At 42.7% G+C, this 14,091-nt stretch overlaps 1 protein-coding gene across 2 annotated transcripts in view; it reads right to left on the bottom strand.

Moving 5' to 3' along the window:
• Positions 1–2,416: 2,416 nt before the first annotated feature.
• Positions 2,417–14,091, bottom strand: part of LOC110504830 (rho GTPase-activating protein 6) — a 75,185-nt gene continuing 63,510 nt past the window's right edge. For both annotated transcript variants that reach the window (XM_036975242.1, XM_036975243.1), the window contains exons 9-13: positions 13,071–13,250; positions 4,658–4,755; positions 3,691–3,953; positions 3,505–3,579; positions 2,417–3,380 (exon numbers count right to left, since the gene is read on the bottom strand). In XM_036975242.1, coding sequence (XP_036831137.1) covers positions 2,770–3,380; positions 3,505–3,579; positions 3,691–3,953; positions 4,658–4,755; positions 13,071–13,250 — 1,227 coding nt within the window. In that variant the 3' untranslated portion in view covers positions 2,417–2,769. The remainder of the gene's footprint in view (positions 3,381–3,504; positions 3,580–3,690; positions 3,954–4,657; positions 4,756–13,070; positions 13,251–14,091) is intronic.

The raw sequence follows: 14,091 nt of genomic DNA, 5'->3' as shown, positions 1-14,091 counted from the left end.
GGATGACTATTAGAATCAGTTACACTTGTGTTTGGATGAGTGAATGGATGACTATTAGAATCAGTTACACTTGTGTTTGGATGAGTGAATGGATGACTATTAGAATCAGTTACACTTGTGTTTGGATGAGTGAATGGATGACTATTAGAATCAGTTACACTTGTGAATGGATGACTATTAGAATCAGTTACACTTGTGAATGGATGACTATTAGAATCAGTTACAGCTGTGTTTGGATGAGTGAATGGATGAATATTAGAATCAGTTACAGCTGTGTTTGGATGAATATTAGAATCAGTTACAGCTGTGTTTGGATGAGTGAATGGATGAATATTAGAATCAGTTACAGCTGTGTTTGGATGAGTATTAGAATCCGTTACAGCTGTGTTTGGATGAGTGAATGGATGAATATTAGAATCAGTTACAGCTGTGTTTGGATGAGTATTAGAATCCGTTACAGCTGTGTTTGGATGAGTGAATGGATGAATATTAGAATCAGTTACAGCTGTGTTTAGATTAATATTAATATCAGTTACAGAAGGCCATGAACATTAGTTGTAAAAGCTAGTGACCAAAACATCACATTTAAGTGTAACGGCAGTAACAAAAACATCATGGATTTTCATTTGTTTGGCAACAGCTCCACCAACAGAGAAATAGCACAAAGACACCTCTTGTTTCAATACGATAAATGTATTTGATTTTGGTTATAATATCAGCATTTTATCTCATAGGATGATATTAGAATATAAAAATGAACATTGTACGTAAGCCACTAGTACTGATCCATTCAGATTCATTCATTCACCATTATTCTGAGTTGAATAAAAATAACATTATAGAACATATACAGTGCCTTGCGAAAGTATTCGGCCCCCTTGAACTTTGCGACCTTTTGCCACATTTCAGGCTTCAAACATAAATATATAAAACTGTATTTTTTTGTGAAGAATCAACAACAAGTGGGACACAATCATGAAGTGGAACGACATTTATTGGATATTTCAAACTTTTTTAACAAATCAAAAACTGAAAAATTGGGCGTGCAAAATTATTCAGCCCCTTTACTTTCAGTGCAGCAAACTCTCTCCAGAAGTTCAGTGAGGATCTCTGAATGATCCAATGTTGACCTAAATTACTAATGATGATAAATACAATCCACCTGTGTGTAATCAAGTCTCCGTATAAATGCACCTGCACTGTGATAGTCTCAGAGGTCCGTTAAAAGCGCAGAGAGCATCATGAAGAACAAGGAACACACCAGGCAGGTCCGAGATACTGTTGTGAAGAAGTTTAAAGCCGGATTTGGATACAAAAATATTTCCCAAGCTTTAAACATCCCAAGGAGCACTGTGCAAGCGATAATAATGAAATGGAAGGAGTATTAGACCACTGCAAATCTACCAAGACCTGGCTGTCCCTCTAAACTTTCAGCTCATACAAGGAGAAGACTGATCAGAGATGCAGCCAAGAGGCCCATGATCACTCTGGATGAACTGCAGAGATCTACAGCTGAGGTGGGAGACTCTGTCCATAGGACAACAATCAGTCGTATATTGCACAAATCTGGCCTTTATGGAAGAGTGGCAAGAAGAAAGCCATTTCTTAAAGATATCCATAAAAAGTGTTGGTTAAAGTTTACCACAAGCCACCTGGGAGACACACCAAACATGTGGAAGAAGGTGCTCTGGTCAGATGAAACCAAAATTGAACTTTTTGGCAACAATGCAAAACGTTATGTTTGGCGTAAAAGCAACACAGCTGAACACACCATCCCCACTGTCAAACATGGTGGTGGCAGCATCATGGTTTGGGCCTGCTTTTCTTCAGCAGGGACAGGGAAGATGGTTGAAATTCATGGGAAAATGGATGGAGCCAAATACAGGACCATTCTGGAAGAAAACCTGATGGAGTCTGCAAAAGACCTGAGACTGGGACGGAGATTTGTCTTCCAACAAGACAATGATCCAAAACATAAAGCAAAATCTACAATGGAATGGTTCAAAAATAAACATATCCAGGTGTTAGAATGGCCAAGTCAAAGTCCAGACCTGAATCCAATCGAGAATCTGTGGAAAGAACTGAAAACTGCTGTTCACAAATGCTCTCCATCCAACCTCACTGAGCTCGAGCTGTTTTGCAAGGAGGAATGGGAAAAAATGTCAGTCTCTCGATGTGCAAAACTGATAGAGACATACCCCAAGCGACTTACAGCTGTAATCGCAGCAAAAGGTGGCGCTACAAAGTATTAACTTAAGGGGGCTGAATCATTTTGCACGCCCAATTTTTCAGTTTTTGATTTGTTAAAAAAGTTTGAAATATCCAATAAATGTCGTTCCACTTCATGATTGTGTCCCACTTGTTGTTGATTCTTCACAAACAAATACAGTTTTATATCTTTATATTTGAAGCCTGAAATGTGGCAAAAGGTCGCAAAGTTCAAGGGGGCCGAATACTTTCGCAAGGCACTGTAAATGACATGGCCCCCCAAAAAAAATACTCAGATAGTCACATCTCAGTGATGTTAATTTGTGTCTCTGTTAAGGTATGTCTTAATGACAAAATGTTGGAGTCAAGCTTCTGAAAAAAGTGTAGGTAACACATGAGCAGAGTGAAACAACAACATTAACAAACAAACACACCGTTACTCACAGACAATTGGCACATCTCAGTAAGTAGCAGATCAACATAATCATACAGGAACCCCCCCCCATCCCTCCTCTCCTCTTGGTAACACAGTAGTTGAAGTTAGTGGGTCTACTCAACGCATCACACCAGTGTCTCTGGTAGTGTGTCTGTGTTGTCTGTTGATAAGAGCTTCCATATCTGCCAACTCTCTCTCTGCCACTCCGGGCTGACTGGCACCTTTCCTTCCAGAGGACTAGTGGAGGGGTTCTTAGGGGCCACAGTCCGGTTCCTGGGGCTGCAGCTGCCCTGGGGGGGCCGTTGGGGGCTCTGTGGGGTCACACACTGGTGCGTGGAGAGGGAGAGGGAAGGTGTAGAGTGAGAACATTCTCTGTGTGTTCCTCTGAGAGGTCCAGGGTAGGGAGGGGGAGGCCTTCCATCCACCCTGCCGCCAGGCCTGCCTCTGAGGGAGGGACTGGCAGGCTGTGACACTCCTCCTCTTAGTGCGAGGTCCTCTGAGCTGCCGGCCCCTGGTCTTCCCTGTGGTCGGTGATGTAATAATGAGTCGGTACCCTGCTGTCTTTGCCCTCTCTCCGTCAGAGGGCTACTGCTGCAGCGAGTCACCGGGGGGTGTGGTCTGCACTCAGGCACACCTAATGAGGTATAAGTTCGTCTGACAGGCAGTTTGCTGTTGTTACCTTGGTGACGGTCGAGTCCCTCTGATGAGCCGTGTTCCGAAACGTCGCCATGGGAACCTAGGGGAAACCATTTATACACATAATCAACGTCTAACTCCATCTAGTCTACAATGTTTATTCTAGGTTGCAAAGTTTCAAAGAGCAAAGAATGAGACATTATGTTTAAAGACAATGAATGTACCAGTGATGTGATGATCCACAAACCCTTTCCTTAGAGAGGCATGCCAGGCACCCCAGACATGTTCATCAGGTGTGTCTAATGGAAAAATAAGACATATTCCTCAGCCTAAGTAGCCATATACAATACAGCATATTGTGCTATTTTCAGAAATTAAATGACCAACAACTCGACCATTGGGAAGCTCACCTTTGCCTGTGGATGGTGAGTGACAGGTGATGCTAGGACGACCTTTGACGTGGCCAACCAGTGTGTACTGCTCTGGAACCCTGAACAGCCTATCAGAGAGGAGGTTCCTGTCCTCCTGGGGCTGGGAGAGCAGCCGCTCCGGCAGCACAGGTGAGTTGTTGTCATAGGGGGACACATCCCCACTGGAGGCCTTGTTGGAGTCACTGGAGCAACGCCTCTCCCTCAAAGAGAAGGGATCCTCAGTCCTCAGAGGGCCTGGACCACTATGGGGGAGAGGAGAAGAAAGAGACATGATGTAAAATGAGACATATGATGACCAGTAGATTTACCATAGTAGGTATTATCTGACCAGGAACAACTCATTGCCCTAGTTACAAAGTATGCCATGGTGTACAGAGAAGGGAGACAACTGAAATGATATGTTATCACAATGATGTCTGGGTAAGAGAACGGAAACTACATTATATCAAATCTAATTTTATTGGTCGCATACAACATATTTAGCAGATGTTATTGTGGGTGTAGCAAAATGCTTGTGTTCCTAGATCCAACAGTGCAGTAATATCTCATGTTTAGGTAAGAACATTAAAACCAAATGTCATCACAATGATGTTTAGGTAAGAAAACTGAAACTATATGTCATCACGATGATGTTTAGGTAAGAAGTGAAAATACACAATACTACCACCAGGGGGTGCTCGAGTACCTTCTCAGAGCCCCATACATCACCGTACAGGATTTTCACAGAGCTTTTTAACTATTTGTCATGTAGTAGATGTTATCTTATCTGGAGCAAGTAGGGTTAAGGACATATTTTTCACCTAGTCAGCTCAGGGATTCAAACCAGCGACATTTCAGTTACTGGCCCAACGCTCTTAACTACTAAGCCACCTGATGCCCATTTGGCAGAGGCACAGCATCACGTCCAATCGTCCATATCTAAGCACACAAAAGGCCACACACTCACGAGTGCTGAGAATCCTTCCTCCTCAGGAGGTAATCCACTACGTCAGGATCCGTCTCTAGTAGACTCATCAGAACCTCATTCTGCAGGTCAGGCGGCACCTGGAAGGGCCAGAAACACACAATCCTTAACTAGACGTCTCAGCTGAACAGACAGTTGTTACATCTACCTCATTCTCTGTTGGCTTAAACTGGATATCTAAGTCCTTCACTGTAAATCAAGCGGCTCAGATGTAGGCCAAGTGTTGAGACAGATATTGACACAATAATGTAAATATGTACTCTGAAACGCTAAATTACAAGAGCTGAAACAAGAATGTCTCCTACAGACGATGTATAATAAGCAAGTGGTTCAAGTAAAGTTTAAAGCTATTGCACCATTGGTTAACACATGCAAATATATATACACTACCGTTCAGAAGTTTGGGGTCACTCAGAAATGTCCTTGTTTTTAACAGAAAAGCTCATTTTTTGTCCATTAAAATAGCATCAAATTGATCAGAAATACAGTGTAGACATTGTTAATGTTGTAAATGACTGTTGTAGCTGGAAACGGCAGATTTTTAAAGGAATATCTACATAGGCGTACAGAGGCCCATTATCAGCAACCATCACTCATGTGTTCCAGTGGCATACTGTGTTAGCTAATCCAAGTTAATAATTTTAAAAGGGTAATTGATCATTAGAAAAGCCATTTGCAATTATGTTCGCACAGCTGAAAACTGTTGTGCTGATTAAAGAAGCAATACAACTGGCCTTCTTTAGACTAGTTGAGTATCTGGAGCATCATTTGTGGGTTCGATTACAGGCTTAAAATGGCTAGAAACAAATAACTTATTTCTGAAACTCGTCAGTCTGTTCTTGTTCTGAGAAATTAAGGCTATTCCATGCGAGAAATTGCCAAGAAACTGAAGATCTCGTACAACACTCGTACTACTCCCTTCACAGAACTGTGCAAACTGGCTCTAACAGAATTGAAAGAGAGTGGGTGGCCCTGGTGCACAACTGAGCAAAAGGACAAGTATATTAGAGTGTCTGTGAGGCGTCTGTTTCTCAAACTAGACACTCTAATGTACTTGTCCTCTTGCTCATAAACTTGGATTAGCTAACACAATGTGCCATTGGAACACAGGAGTGATGGTTGCTGATAATGGGCCTCTGTACACCTATGTAGATATCATAAAAAATCAGCCGTTTCCAGCTACAATAGTCATTTACAACATTAACAATGTCTACACTGTATTTCTAATCAATTCAATGTTATTTTAACGGACAAAAAAAATAGTTTTTCTGTAAAAAACAAGGACATTTCTAAGTGACCCCAAACTTTTGAACGGTAGTGCATATAGCTTAGATGAAGCAATGCAATGGAAAGGGTAAAGGAGGGATGGTGGTTGTGAGATATTTTGTGTTGAAAGATCCCACAGACTAAAGGTTTAAAGGAAATCCACGGTTGCTGTATCTATTCCATCTATTTATGGTCTTATCAAATTAATGACATCGATTCTTGAAGAATATAACGTACAAATGCCTCATGAGATCAACGGTCGTACCATATCAGAAACCAAAATACACTGAACAAAAATATATACGCAAACATGCAACAATTTCCAAGATTTTACTGAGTTACAGTTCATATAAGGAAATCAGTCGATTGAAATAAATAAATTAGGTCATAATCTATGGATTTCACATGACTGGGAATACAGACATGCATCTGTTGGTCACGTAAACCTTTAAAAAAAGTAGGGGCGTGGATCAGAAAACCAGTCAGTATCTGGTGTGACCGCCATTTGCCTCATTCAGCGCAGCACATTCTCCTTTGCATAGAGTTGATCAGGCTGTTGATTGTGGCCTGTGGAATGTTGTCCCACTCCTCTTCAATGGCTGTGCAAAGTTGCTGGATATTGGCAGGAACTGGAACACGCTTGTCGTATATGCTGTCATACATGTTGATCCAGAGCATCCCAAACATGCTCAATGGGTGACATGTATGGTGAGTATGCAGGCCATGGAAGAACTGGGACATTTTCAGTGTCCAGGAATTGTGTACAGATCCTTGTGACATGGGGCCGTGCATTATCATGCTGAAACATGAGCTGATGGCAGCGGATGAATGGCACGATAATGGGCCTCAGGATCTCGTCACGATATCTCTTTGCATTCAAATTGCCATCGATAAAATGCATTTGTGTTTGCTGTCCCTAGTTTATGCCTGCCCATAGCATTACCCCACCGCCAAATTCTCTAAAACAATGTTGGAGGCAGCTTATGGAAGAGAAATTAACATTCAATTCTCTGGCAACAGCTCTGGTGGACATTCCTGCAGGCAGCATGCCAATTGTACGCTCCCTCAAAACTTGAGACATCTGTGGCATTGTGTTGTGTGACAAATCTGCACATTTATAGTGGCCTTTTATTGTCCCCCAGCACAAGGTGCACCTGTGTAATGATCATGAACCTCAAGGATCATACCCTTTTTTTCAATTTTCACCTAAAATGACATAACCAAATCTAACTGCCTGTAGCTCAGGACCTGAAGCAAGGATATGCATATTCTTGATACCATTTGAAAGGAAACACTTTGAAGTTTCTGGAAATGTGAAATTAATGTAGGAGAATATAACACATTAGATCTGGTAAAACATGATTTTTCTATTTTGTATTTTTCCATCATTGAAATGTAGGAGAATGGCCATACTTTCAGATAGGAGTCCTGGTGTAATTTAGATTTTGGCCACCAGATGGCAACAGTGTGTGTGTGTGTGTGTGTGTGCAAAGTTTCAGACTGCTCCAGTGAAGAATTACATTACTGCACAAAATGTTGTATCAAGTCTGCCAGGAGATTGCCTAAATGTGCCGAATTGATCATTTATACATTTTCAAGTACATAACTATAGAGAACATATAAAAATGTTTTGGTAATAAAAAAAATAAAGTTTACACACTCCTAGGAATGTCATACAGTACACGATGGATCATTAGCTTATACACTTTCACAAATCTAGATGGCCGGGTCAAATCAAATCAAATGTATTTGTCACATACAAATATGTATGTAGTTAGCAGATGTTAATGCAAGTGTAGCGAAATGCTTGTGCTTCTAGTTCCGACCATGCAGTAATATCTAACAATATCTAACATCCAATATATAACATTCCGTGACATCGGGTGGTGTAGGTGTCCTGGAGGGCAGGTAGTTTGCACCCGGTGATGCGTTGTGCAGACCTCACTACCCTCTGGAGAGTCTTACGGTTATGGGTGGAGCAGCTGCCGTACGGTGGTGGGCGGTGATACAGCCCGACAGGAGGTTCTCAATTGTGCATCTGTAAAAGTTTGTGTGTTTTTGGTGACAAGCCAAATTGTTTCAGCCTCCTGAGGTTGAAGAGGCGCTGCTGCGCCTTCTTCACAACACTGTCTGTGTGGGTGGACCATTTCAGTTTGTCCGTGATGTGTATGCCGAGGAACTTAAAACTCTCCACCCTCTCCACTACTGTCCCATCAATGTAGATAGGGGGCTGCTCCCTCTGCTGTTTCCTGAAGTCCACGATCATCTCCTTTGTTTTGTTGACATTGAATGTGAGGTTATTTTCCTGACACCACACTCCGAGGGCCCTCACCTCCTCCCTGTAGGCTGTCTCATCGTTGTTGGTAATCAAGCCTATCACTGTAGTGTCGTCTGCAAACTTGATGATTGAGTTGGAGGCGTGCATGGCCATGCAGTCGTGGGTGAACAGGTAGTACAGGAGAGGGCTGAGAACGCACCCTTGTGGGGACCCAGTGTTGAGGATCAGCGGGGTGGAGATGTTGTTACCTACCCTCACCACCTGGGGGCGGCACGTCAGGAAGTCCAGGACCCAGTTGCACAGGGTGGGGTCGAGACCCAGGGTCTCGAGCTTAATGATGAGTTTGGAGGGTACTATGGTGTTAAATGCTGAGCTGTAATCGATGAACAGCATTCTTACATAGGTATTCCTCTTGTCCAGATGGGTTAGGGCAGTGTGGTGGCGATTGCGTCGTCTGTGGACCTATTGGGGGGGTAAGCAAATTGGAGTGGGTCTAGGGTGTCAGGTAGGGTGGAGGTGATATGGTCCTTGACTAGTCTCTCAAAGCACTTCATGATGATGGAAGTGAGTGCTACAGGTCGGTTGTCATTTAGCTTTCTTGAGAACAGGAACAATGGTGGCTCTCTTGAAGCATGTGGGGACAGCAGACTGGGATAAGAATTGATTGAATATGTCTGTAAACACACCAGCCTGCCAGTCTGTGCACGCTCTGAGTATGCGGCTGGGGATGCCGTCTGGGCCTGCAGCCTTGCGAGGGTTGACACGTTTAAATGTTTTACTCACGTTGGCTGCAGTGAAGGAGAGCCCGCAGGATTTGGTAGCTGGCCGTGTCAGTGACACTGTATTGTCCTCAAAGCGAGCAAAAAAGTTGTTTAGTCTGTCTGGGAGCAAGGCATCGTGATCCGCGACGGGGCTGGTTGTTCTTTTGTAGTCCGTGATTGATTGTAGACCCTGCCACATACCTCTCGTGTCTGAGCCGTTGAATTGCGACTCCACTTTGTCTCTGTTCTGACGCTTAGCTTGTTTGATTGCCTTGCGGAGGGAATAGCTACACTGTTTGTATTCGGTCATGTTTCCGGTCACCTTGCCCTGATTAAAAGCAGTGGTTCACGTGTTCTGTTTTGCACCAATTCTGCCATCAATCCACCGTTTCTGGTTGGGGAATGTTGTAATAGACGCTGTGGGTACAACATCACCGATGCACTTGTTAATAAACTCGCACACCGAATCAGCGTATTCGTCAATGTTGTTGTTCGCCGCAATGCGGAACATATCCCAGTCCACGTGTTCGATGCAATTTTGAAGCGTGGAATCAGATTGGTCGGACCAGCGTTGAACAGACCTGAGCGCGGGTGCTTCCTGTTTTAGTTTCTGTCTATAGGCTGGGAGCAACAAAATGGAGTCGTGGCCAGCTTTTCCGAAGGGAGGTCGGGGGAGGGCCTTAAATGCATTGCAGCAGTTAGAATAACAGTGGTCTAGGGTTTTGCCCTGGTAGCACAATCAATATGCTGATAGAATTTAGGGAGCCTTGTTTTCAGATTAGCCTTGTTAAAATCCCTGGCTACAATAAGTGCAGCCTCAGGATATGTGGTTTCCAGTTTACATAGAGTCCAATGAAGTTCTTTCAGGGCCGGCGATGTGTCTGCTTGGGGGGGAAATAACACATAAAAAAACAAAACACTGCATAGTTTCCTAGGAACGCGAAGCAAGGCGGCCATCTCTGTCAGCGCCGGAAGTGAAGGAACGTGGGGTGGGTGTGGAGCCAGAGACATCAGTGGGTAAAACTGTAGACCCCAGTTGCTACATTTGAACATAAAAATTGATTTTATCAAACACAACTATGCTACATTTATCTCTGGGACCCTCGGGATGACAAATAAGAGCAAGATTACTGAATGTATCAAACCAGTTGCCGTGATAAAAGGATTGTTGTTTTGCACTCTCCTCAAACAATAGCATGGTATTTTTTCATTGTAATAGCTACTGTTAATTAGACACAGCAGTTAGATTAACAAGAATGTAATCTTCTGCCCATATAAGACACGTCTATGTCCTGGAAAGTTGGCTGTTTTATACAACGACATTCTAGTCACATTAGCAACAACCGTCCCGGTTTAGGGACACTGATCCCGTAGAGGTTTAAAATAATCAACTTCTTGATATGCCACACCTGCCAGGTGGATGGATTACCTTGGCAAATGAGAAATGCTCACTAACAAGGATGTAAACACATTTATGGACAAAAATTTATGGAACTAAGCTTTTTATGGAAAATTTCTGGGATTTTTTATTTCAGCTCATGAAAAATTGGACCAACAATGTTGTGTTTATATTTTTGTTCAGTGCACATGTCATGATAGGAGTGAGTCCCCAGATGCTCCAGCCACACACAACATGCTTTGATAATGTGTGTGCAGTTCATTCTGAAAGTATTCAGACCACTTCGATTTTTCCACATTTTGTTACGTTACAGCTTAATTCTAACATTTATTAAATTAAATGTTTTCCTTATCAATCCACACACAATACCCCATAGTGCCAAAGCGAATACAGGTTTTTATGAGATTTTGCACATTTTATAATAATAAAAAAACTGAAATACCCTATTTACATAAGTATTGAGACCCTTCGCAATGAGACTCGAAATTGAGCTCAGGTGTATTCTGTTTCCATTGATCATCCTTGAGATGTTTCTACAATTTGATTAGAGTCAACCTGTGGTAAATGCAATTGATTGGACATGATTTGGAAAGGCACACTGTGAGACATGCACTGTCCCACAGTTGACAGTGCATGTCAGAGCAACATCCAAGCCATGAGGTCGAAGGAATTGTCCGTAAAGCTCTGAGACAGGATTGTGTCGAGGCACACATCTGGGCAAGGGTACCAAAACATTTCTGTAGCATTGAAGGTCCCCAAGAACACAGTGGCCTCCATCATTCATAAATGGAAGAAGTTTGGAACCACCAAGACCTGGAGCTGGACGCCCGGATAAACTGAGCAATCGGGGAGAAGGGCCTTGGTCAGGGAGGTGACCAAGAACCTGATCGTCACTCTGACAGAGCTCTAGAGTTCCTCTGTGGACATTGGGAGAACCTTCCAGAAGGACAACCATCTCTGCAGAACTCCACCAATCAGGCCTTTATGGTAGAATGGCCAGACGGAAGCCACTCCTCAGTAAAAGGCACATGACAGCTGCTTGGAGTTTGCCAAAAGGCACCTAAATTACTCTTAGACCACGATAAACAATATTCTCTGGTCTAATAAAACCAAGATTGAACTCTTTGGCCTGAATGCCAAGCGTCACGTCTGGAGGAAACCTGGCACCATCCCTACGGTGAAGAATGGGGTTGGTGGCATCATGCTGTGGGGATGTTTTTCAGCGGCAAGGACTGGGAGACTAGTAAGGAACGGAGCTAAGTACAGAGAGATCCTTGATAAAAACCTGCTAAAGAGCGCTCAAGACCTCGGACTGGGGTGAAGGTTCACCTTCCAACACGACAACGACCCAAAGCACACATCCAAGACAACGCAAGAGTGGCTTCAGGACAAGTCTCTGAATGTACTTGAGTGGCCCAGCCAGAGCCCGGACTTGATCCCGATCGAACATCTCTGGAAAGATCTGATGATAGCAGTGCAGCAAACCTCCCCATCCAACTGGACAGAGCTTGAGAGGATCTGCAGAGGAGAATGAGAGAAATTCCCCAAATACAGTTGTGCCACGCTTATAGTGTCTTACCCAAGAAGACTCGAAGCTGTAATCACTGCAAAAAGGTGCTTCAACTGAGTAAAGGGTCTGAATACCTATGTAAATGTGAATTCAGTTTGACATTTTTTAATACATTTTCAAAAAAATTCTAGAACCCTTTTTTTGCTTTGTCATTATGGGATATTGTGTGTTGATTGAGGATGGAAGAAAAACAATTGAATCTATTTTAGAATAAGGTTGTAACGTAACAAAAAACTTTCTGAATGCACTGTAAGCAAAAACTGTGCATAGCTTCAAAATATGCTTAACTATATTGTTGACATATTGAGTGGTCAGTCCTTGCGTCAAAATAGCTCTGTCTATGAATTTAAGAGTGATTGCATTTCTCCATGTCCATCCCTCACCTTTTTACCATAACAGAGGCAGTGCGTGTGCTTTGTTATTGTTTCAACTGAGGATTGCCCCTTTAAGAGAAATAGAGCTTGGTCTGGAAAGAAACTGTAAAGACACTGTAATCAGTATGTCCAAATCCATAGTCCTCCTTTTCCTGGACCTTATAAGGACCCGTACAGGAGTGAAAAACAAAGGCAGGAGTTGATGATCTTCTCTGTGGAGCTTGGTTTTACAAGGCTTAGGCCTTCTCCAAAACGTATAAAATGCATGTTTACATTTCATTAGATGGAGCCACTCTATTAAAGGAATACATCTGTATTTTGGCAATGAGGTCCTTTTATCTACTTCCCCAGTCAGATGAACTTGTGTTTACCATTTTCTTTGTATCTGCGTGCAGTTCGAAGGACATTCCTAACTAGAACTACTGCAATGACTAACTATAGTAGCGTTACCACAATGACTGGAAGTCTATGGTATCTGCTAGCAGAACCTACCTCTAATTTCCTTCATAAAAATGTAATCCATGGGGAAGTAGATAGCAGGCCTCATTGCCAAATTCCCAAAGTATCCCTTTAAGCACAATTCCCCTAAGAACAATTATTCTAGGAAAGGAGAGCAGTGACTAAGAGAGTTCAATTGTTTGTCAGCTGTGCCAATTTTGTACTCTGTTCTCTATCTAGTGTGATAAACACTTATATATCCATCTATTGGTGCCATGTTACAGTGTTTTCCATAAGTGGATAGCTTACCATGAAGAGGGTCTCATATGTGGTGATCATGCTGTGTACCACGCCAATGATGGCTGTACTCTCCTCTGCGCGGGCAACACTCTGAACAGTAAACTCCTTGTCTGAGCTCTTCTGCTTGTGTAGAAGGTTGGGCCCAAAGACGGTGGCCAAGTTGAGTGATGTCATCTTGTTCCCGGTGATCTAAAGACAGCAGTGGGACAATGAGCACAAAAACATACACACACACACACACACACACACCTTTCTGAGAAGCTCTCCTGCCAGTGCTGGCAAACATGAGCTCCTTCTGCTCGGTAGGACATGAACAGTTTGTTATGCATCGTCATGAAATCCCCAGTAATAACAGGATAATGAAGCCTGAATTGATCTCATTCTGGCTGTCTGGCCAGCAGCCCCACAACTCACAGCCTCACAGGCCAAGTACGTGATTGTTAGCAAGACATTTTCGTCTGATCTTTTGTGGTTACAGGAAAAATCAGGACTATGCTGAAGGTTAGGTTGATGGAGGTTAACTGGAAGGATTAGTTAAGGTAACACTGAATAAAAACATCAGATGACTTTCTGGTCTTTCTTTAATGGAAAATTAACATGGGTAAGCAGTCATTAATACAGATTTTTTTTTTAAATCAATTATGATTATGGTAGCAATAGAAAACAATTAATGCACATGGCTGACTCTTGACACACAGAGGTGTATACATATTCAAACCGAGAGGAGTGTGGGAATTAATACTCACTTAAGCCGCTCTTGTCAACATGAATAAAGCTATAAAGTCCGTCAATTTGTTACATCAGAATGTAAAAATATCCTTCCCATGTACTCCTCTCTGCGCTCATTTGGGGTGGTGGAAGTACTATTACTAGCATGCTAATGACAATGTGGTCTGCGCTGTAATGTAAAATGCTTGCAGTATTTCGATAGATGAATATGACTCATGACCTTGTCAAGAATCATAAATAACCAACATTGGGAAAAACTACAACATTCATCTATCATCTACCTGAGTAAATTAATTACACT

This window comes from Oncorhynchus mykiss, chromosome 3 (assembly GCF_013265735.2).
Source record: "Oncorhynchus mykiss isolate Arlee chromosome 3, USDA_OmykA_1.1, whole genome shotgun sequence".
NCBI lineage: Eukaryota > Metazoa > Chordata > Actinopteri > Salmoniformes > Salmonidae > Oncorhynchus > Oncorhynchus mykiss.
The sequence above is the reverse complement of the archived record's forward strand: the minus strand, read 5'-3'. Positions and strand labels throughout refer to the sequence as shown.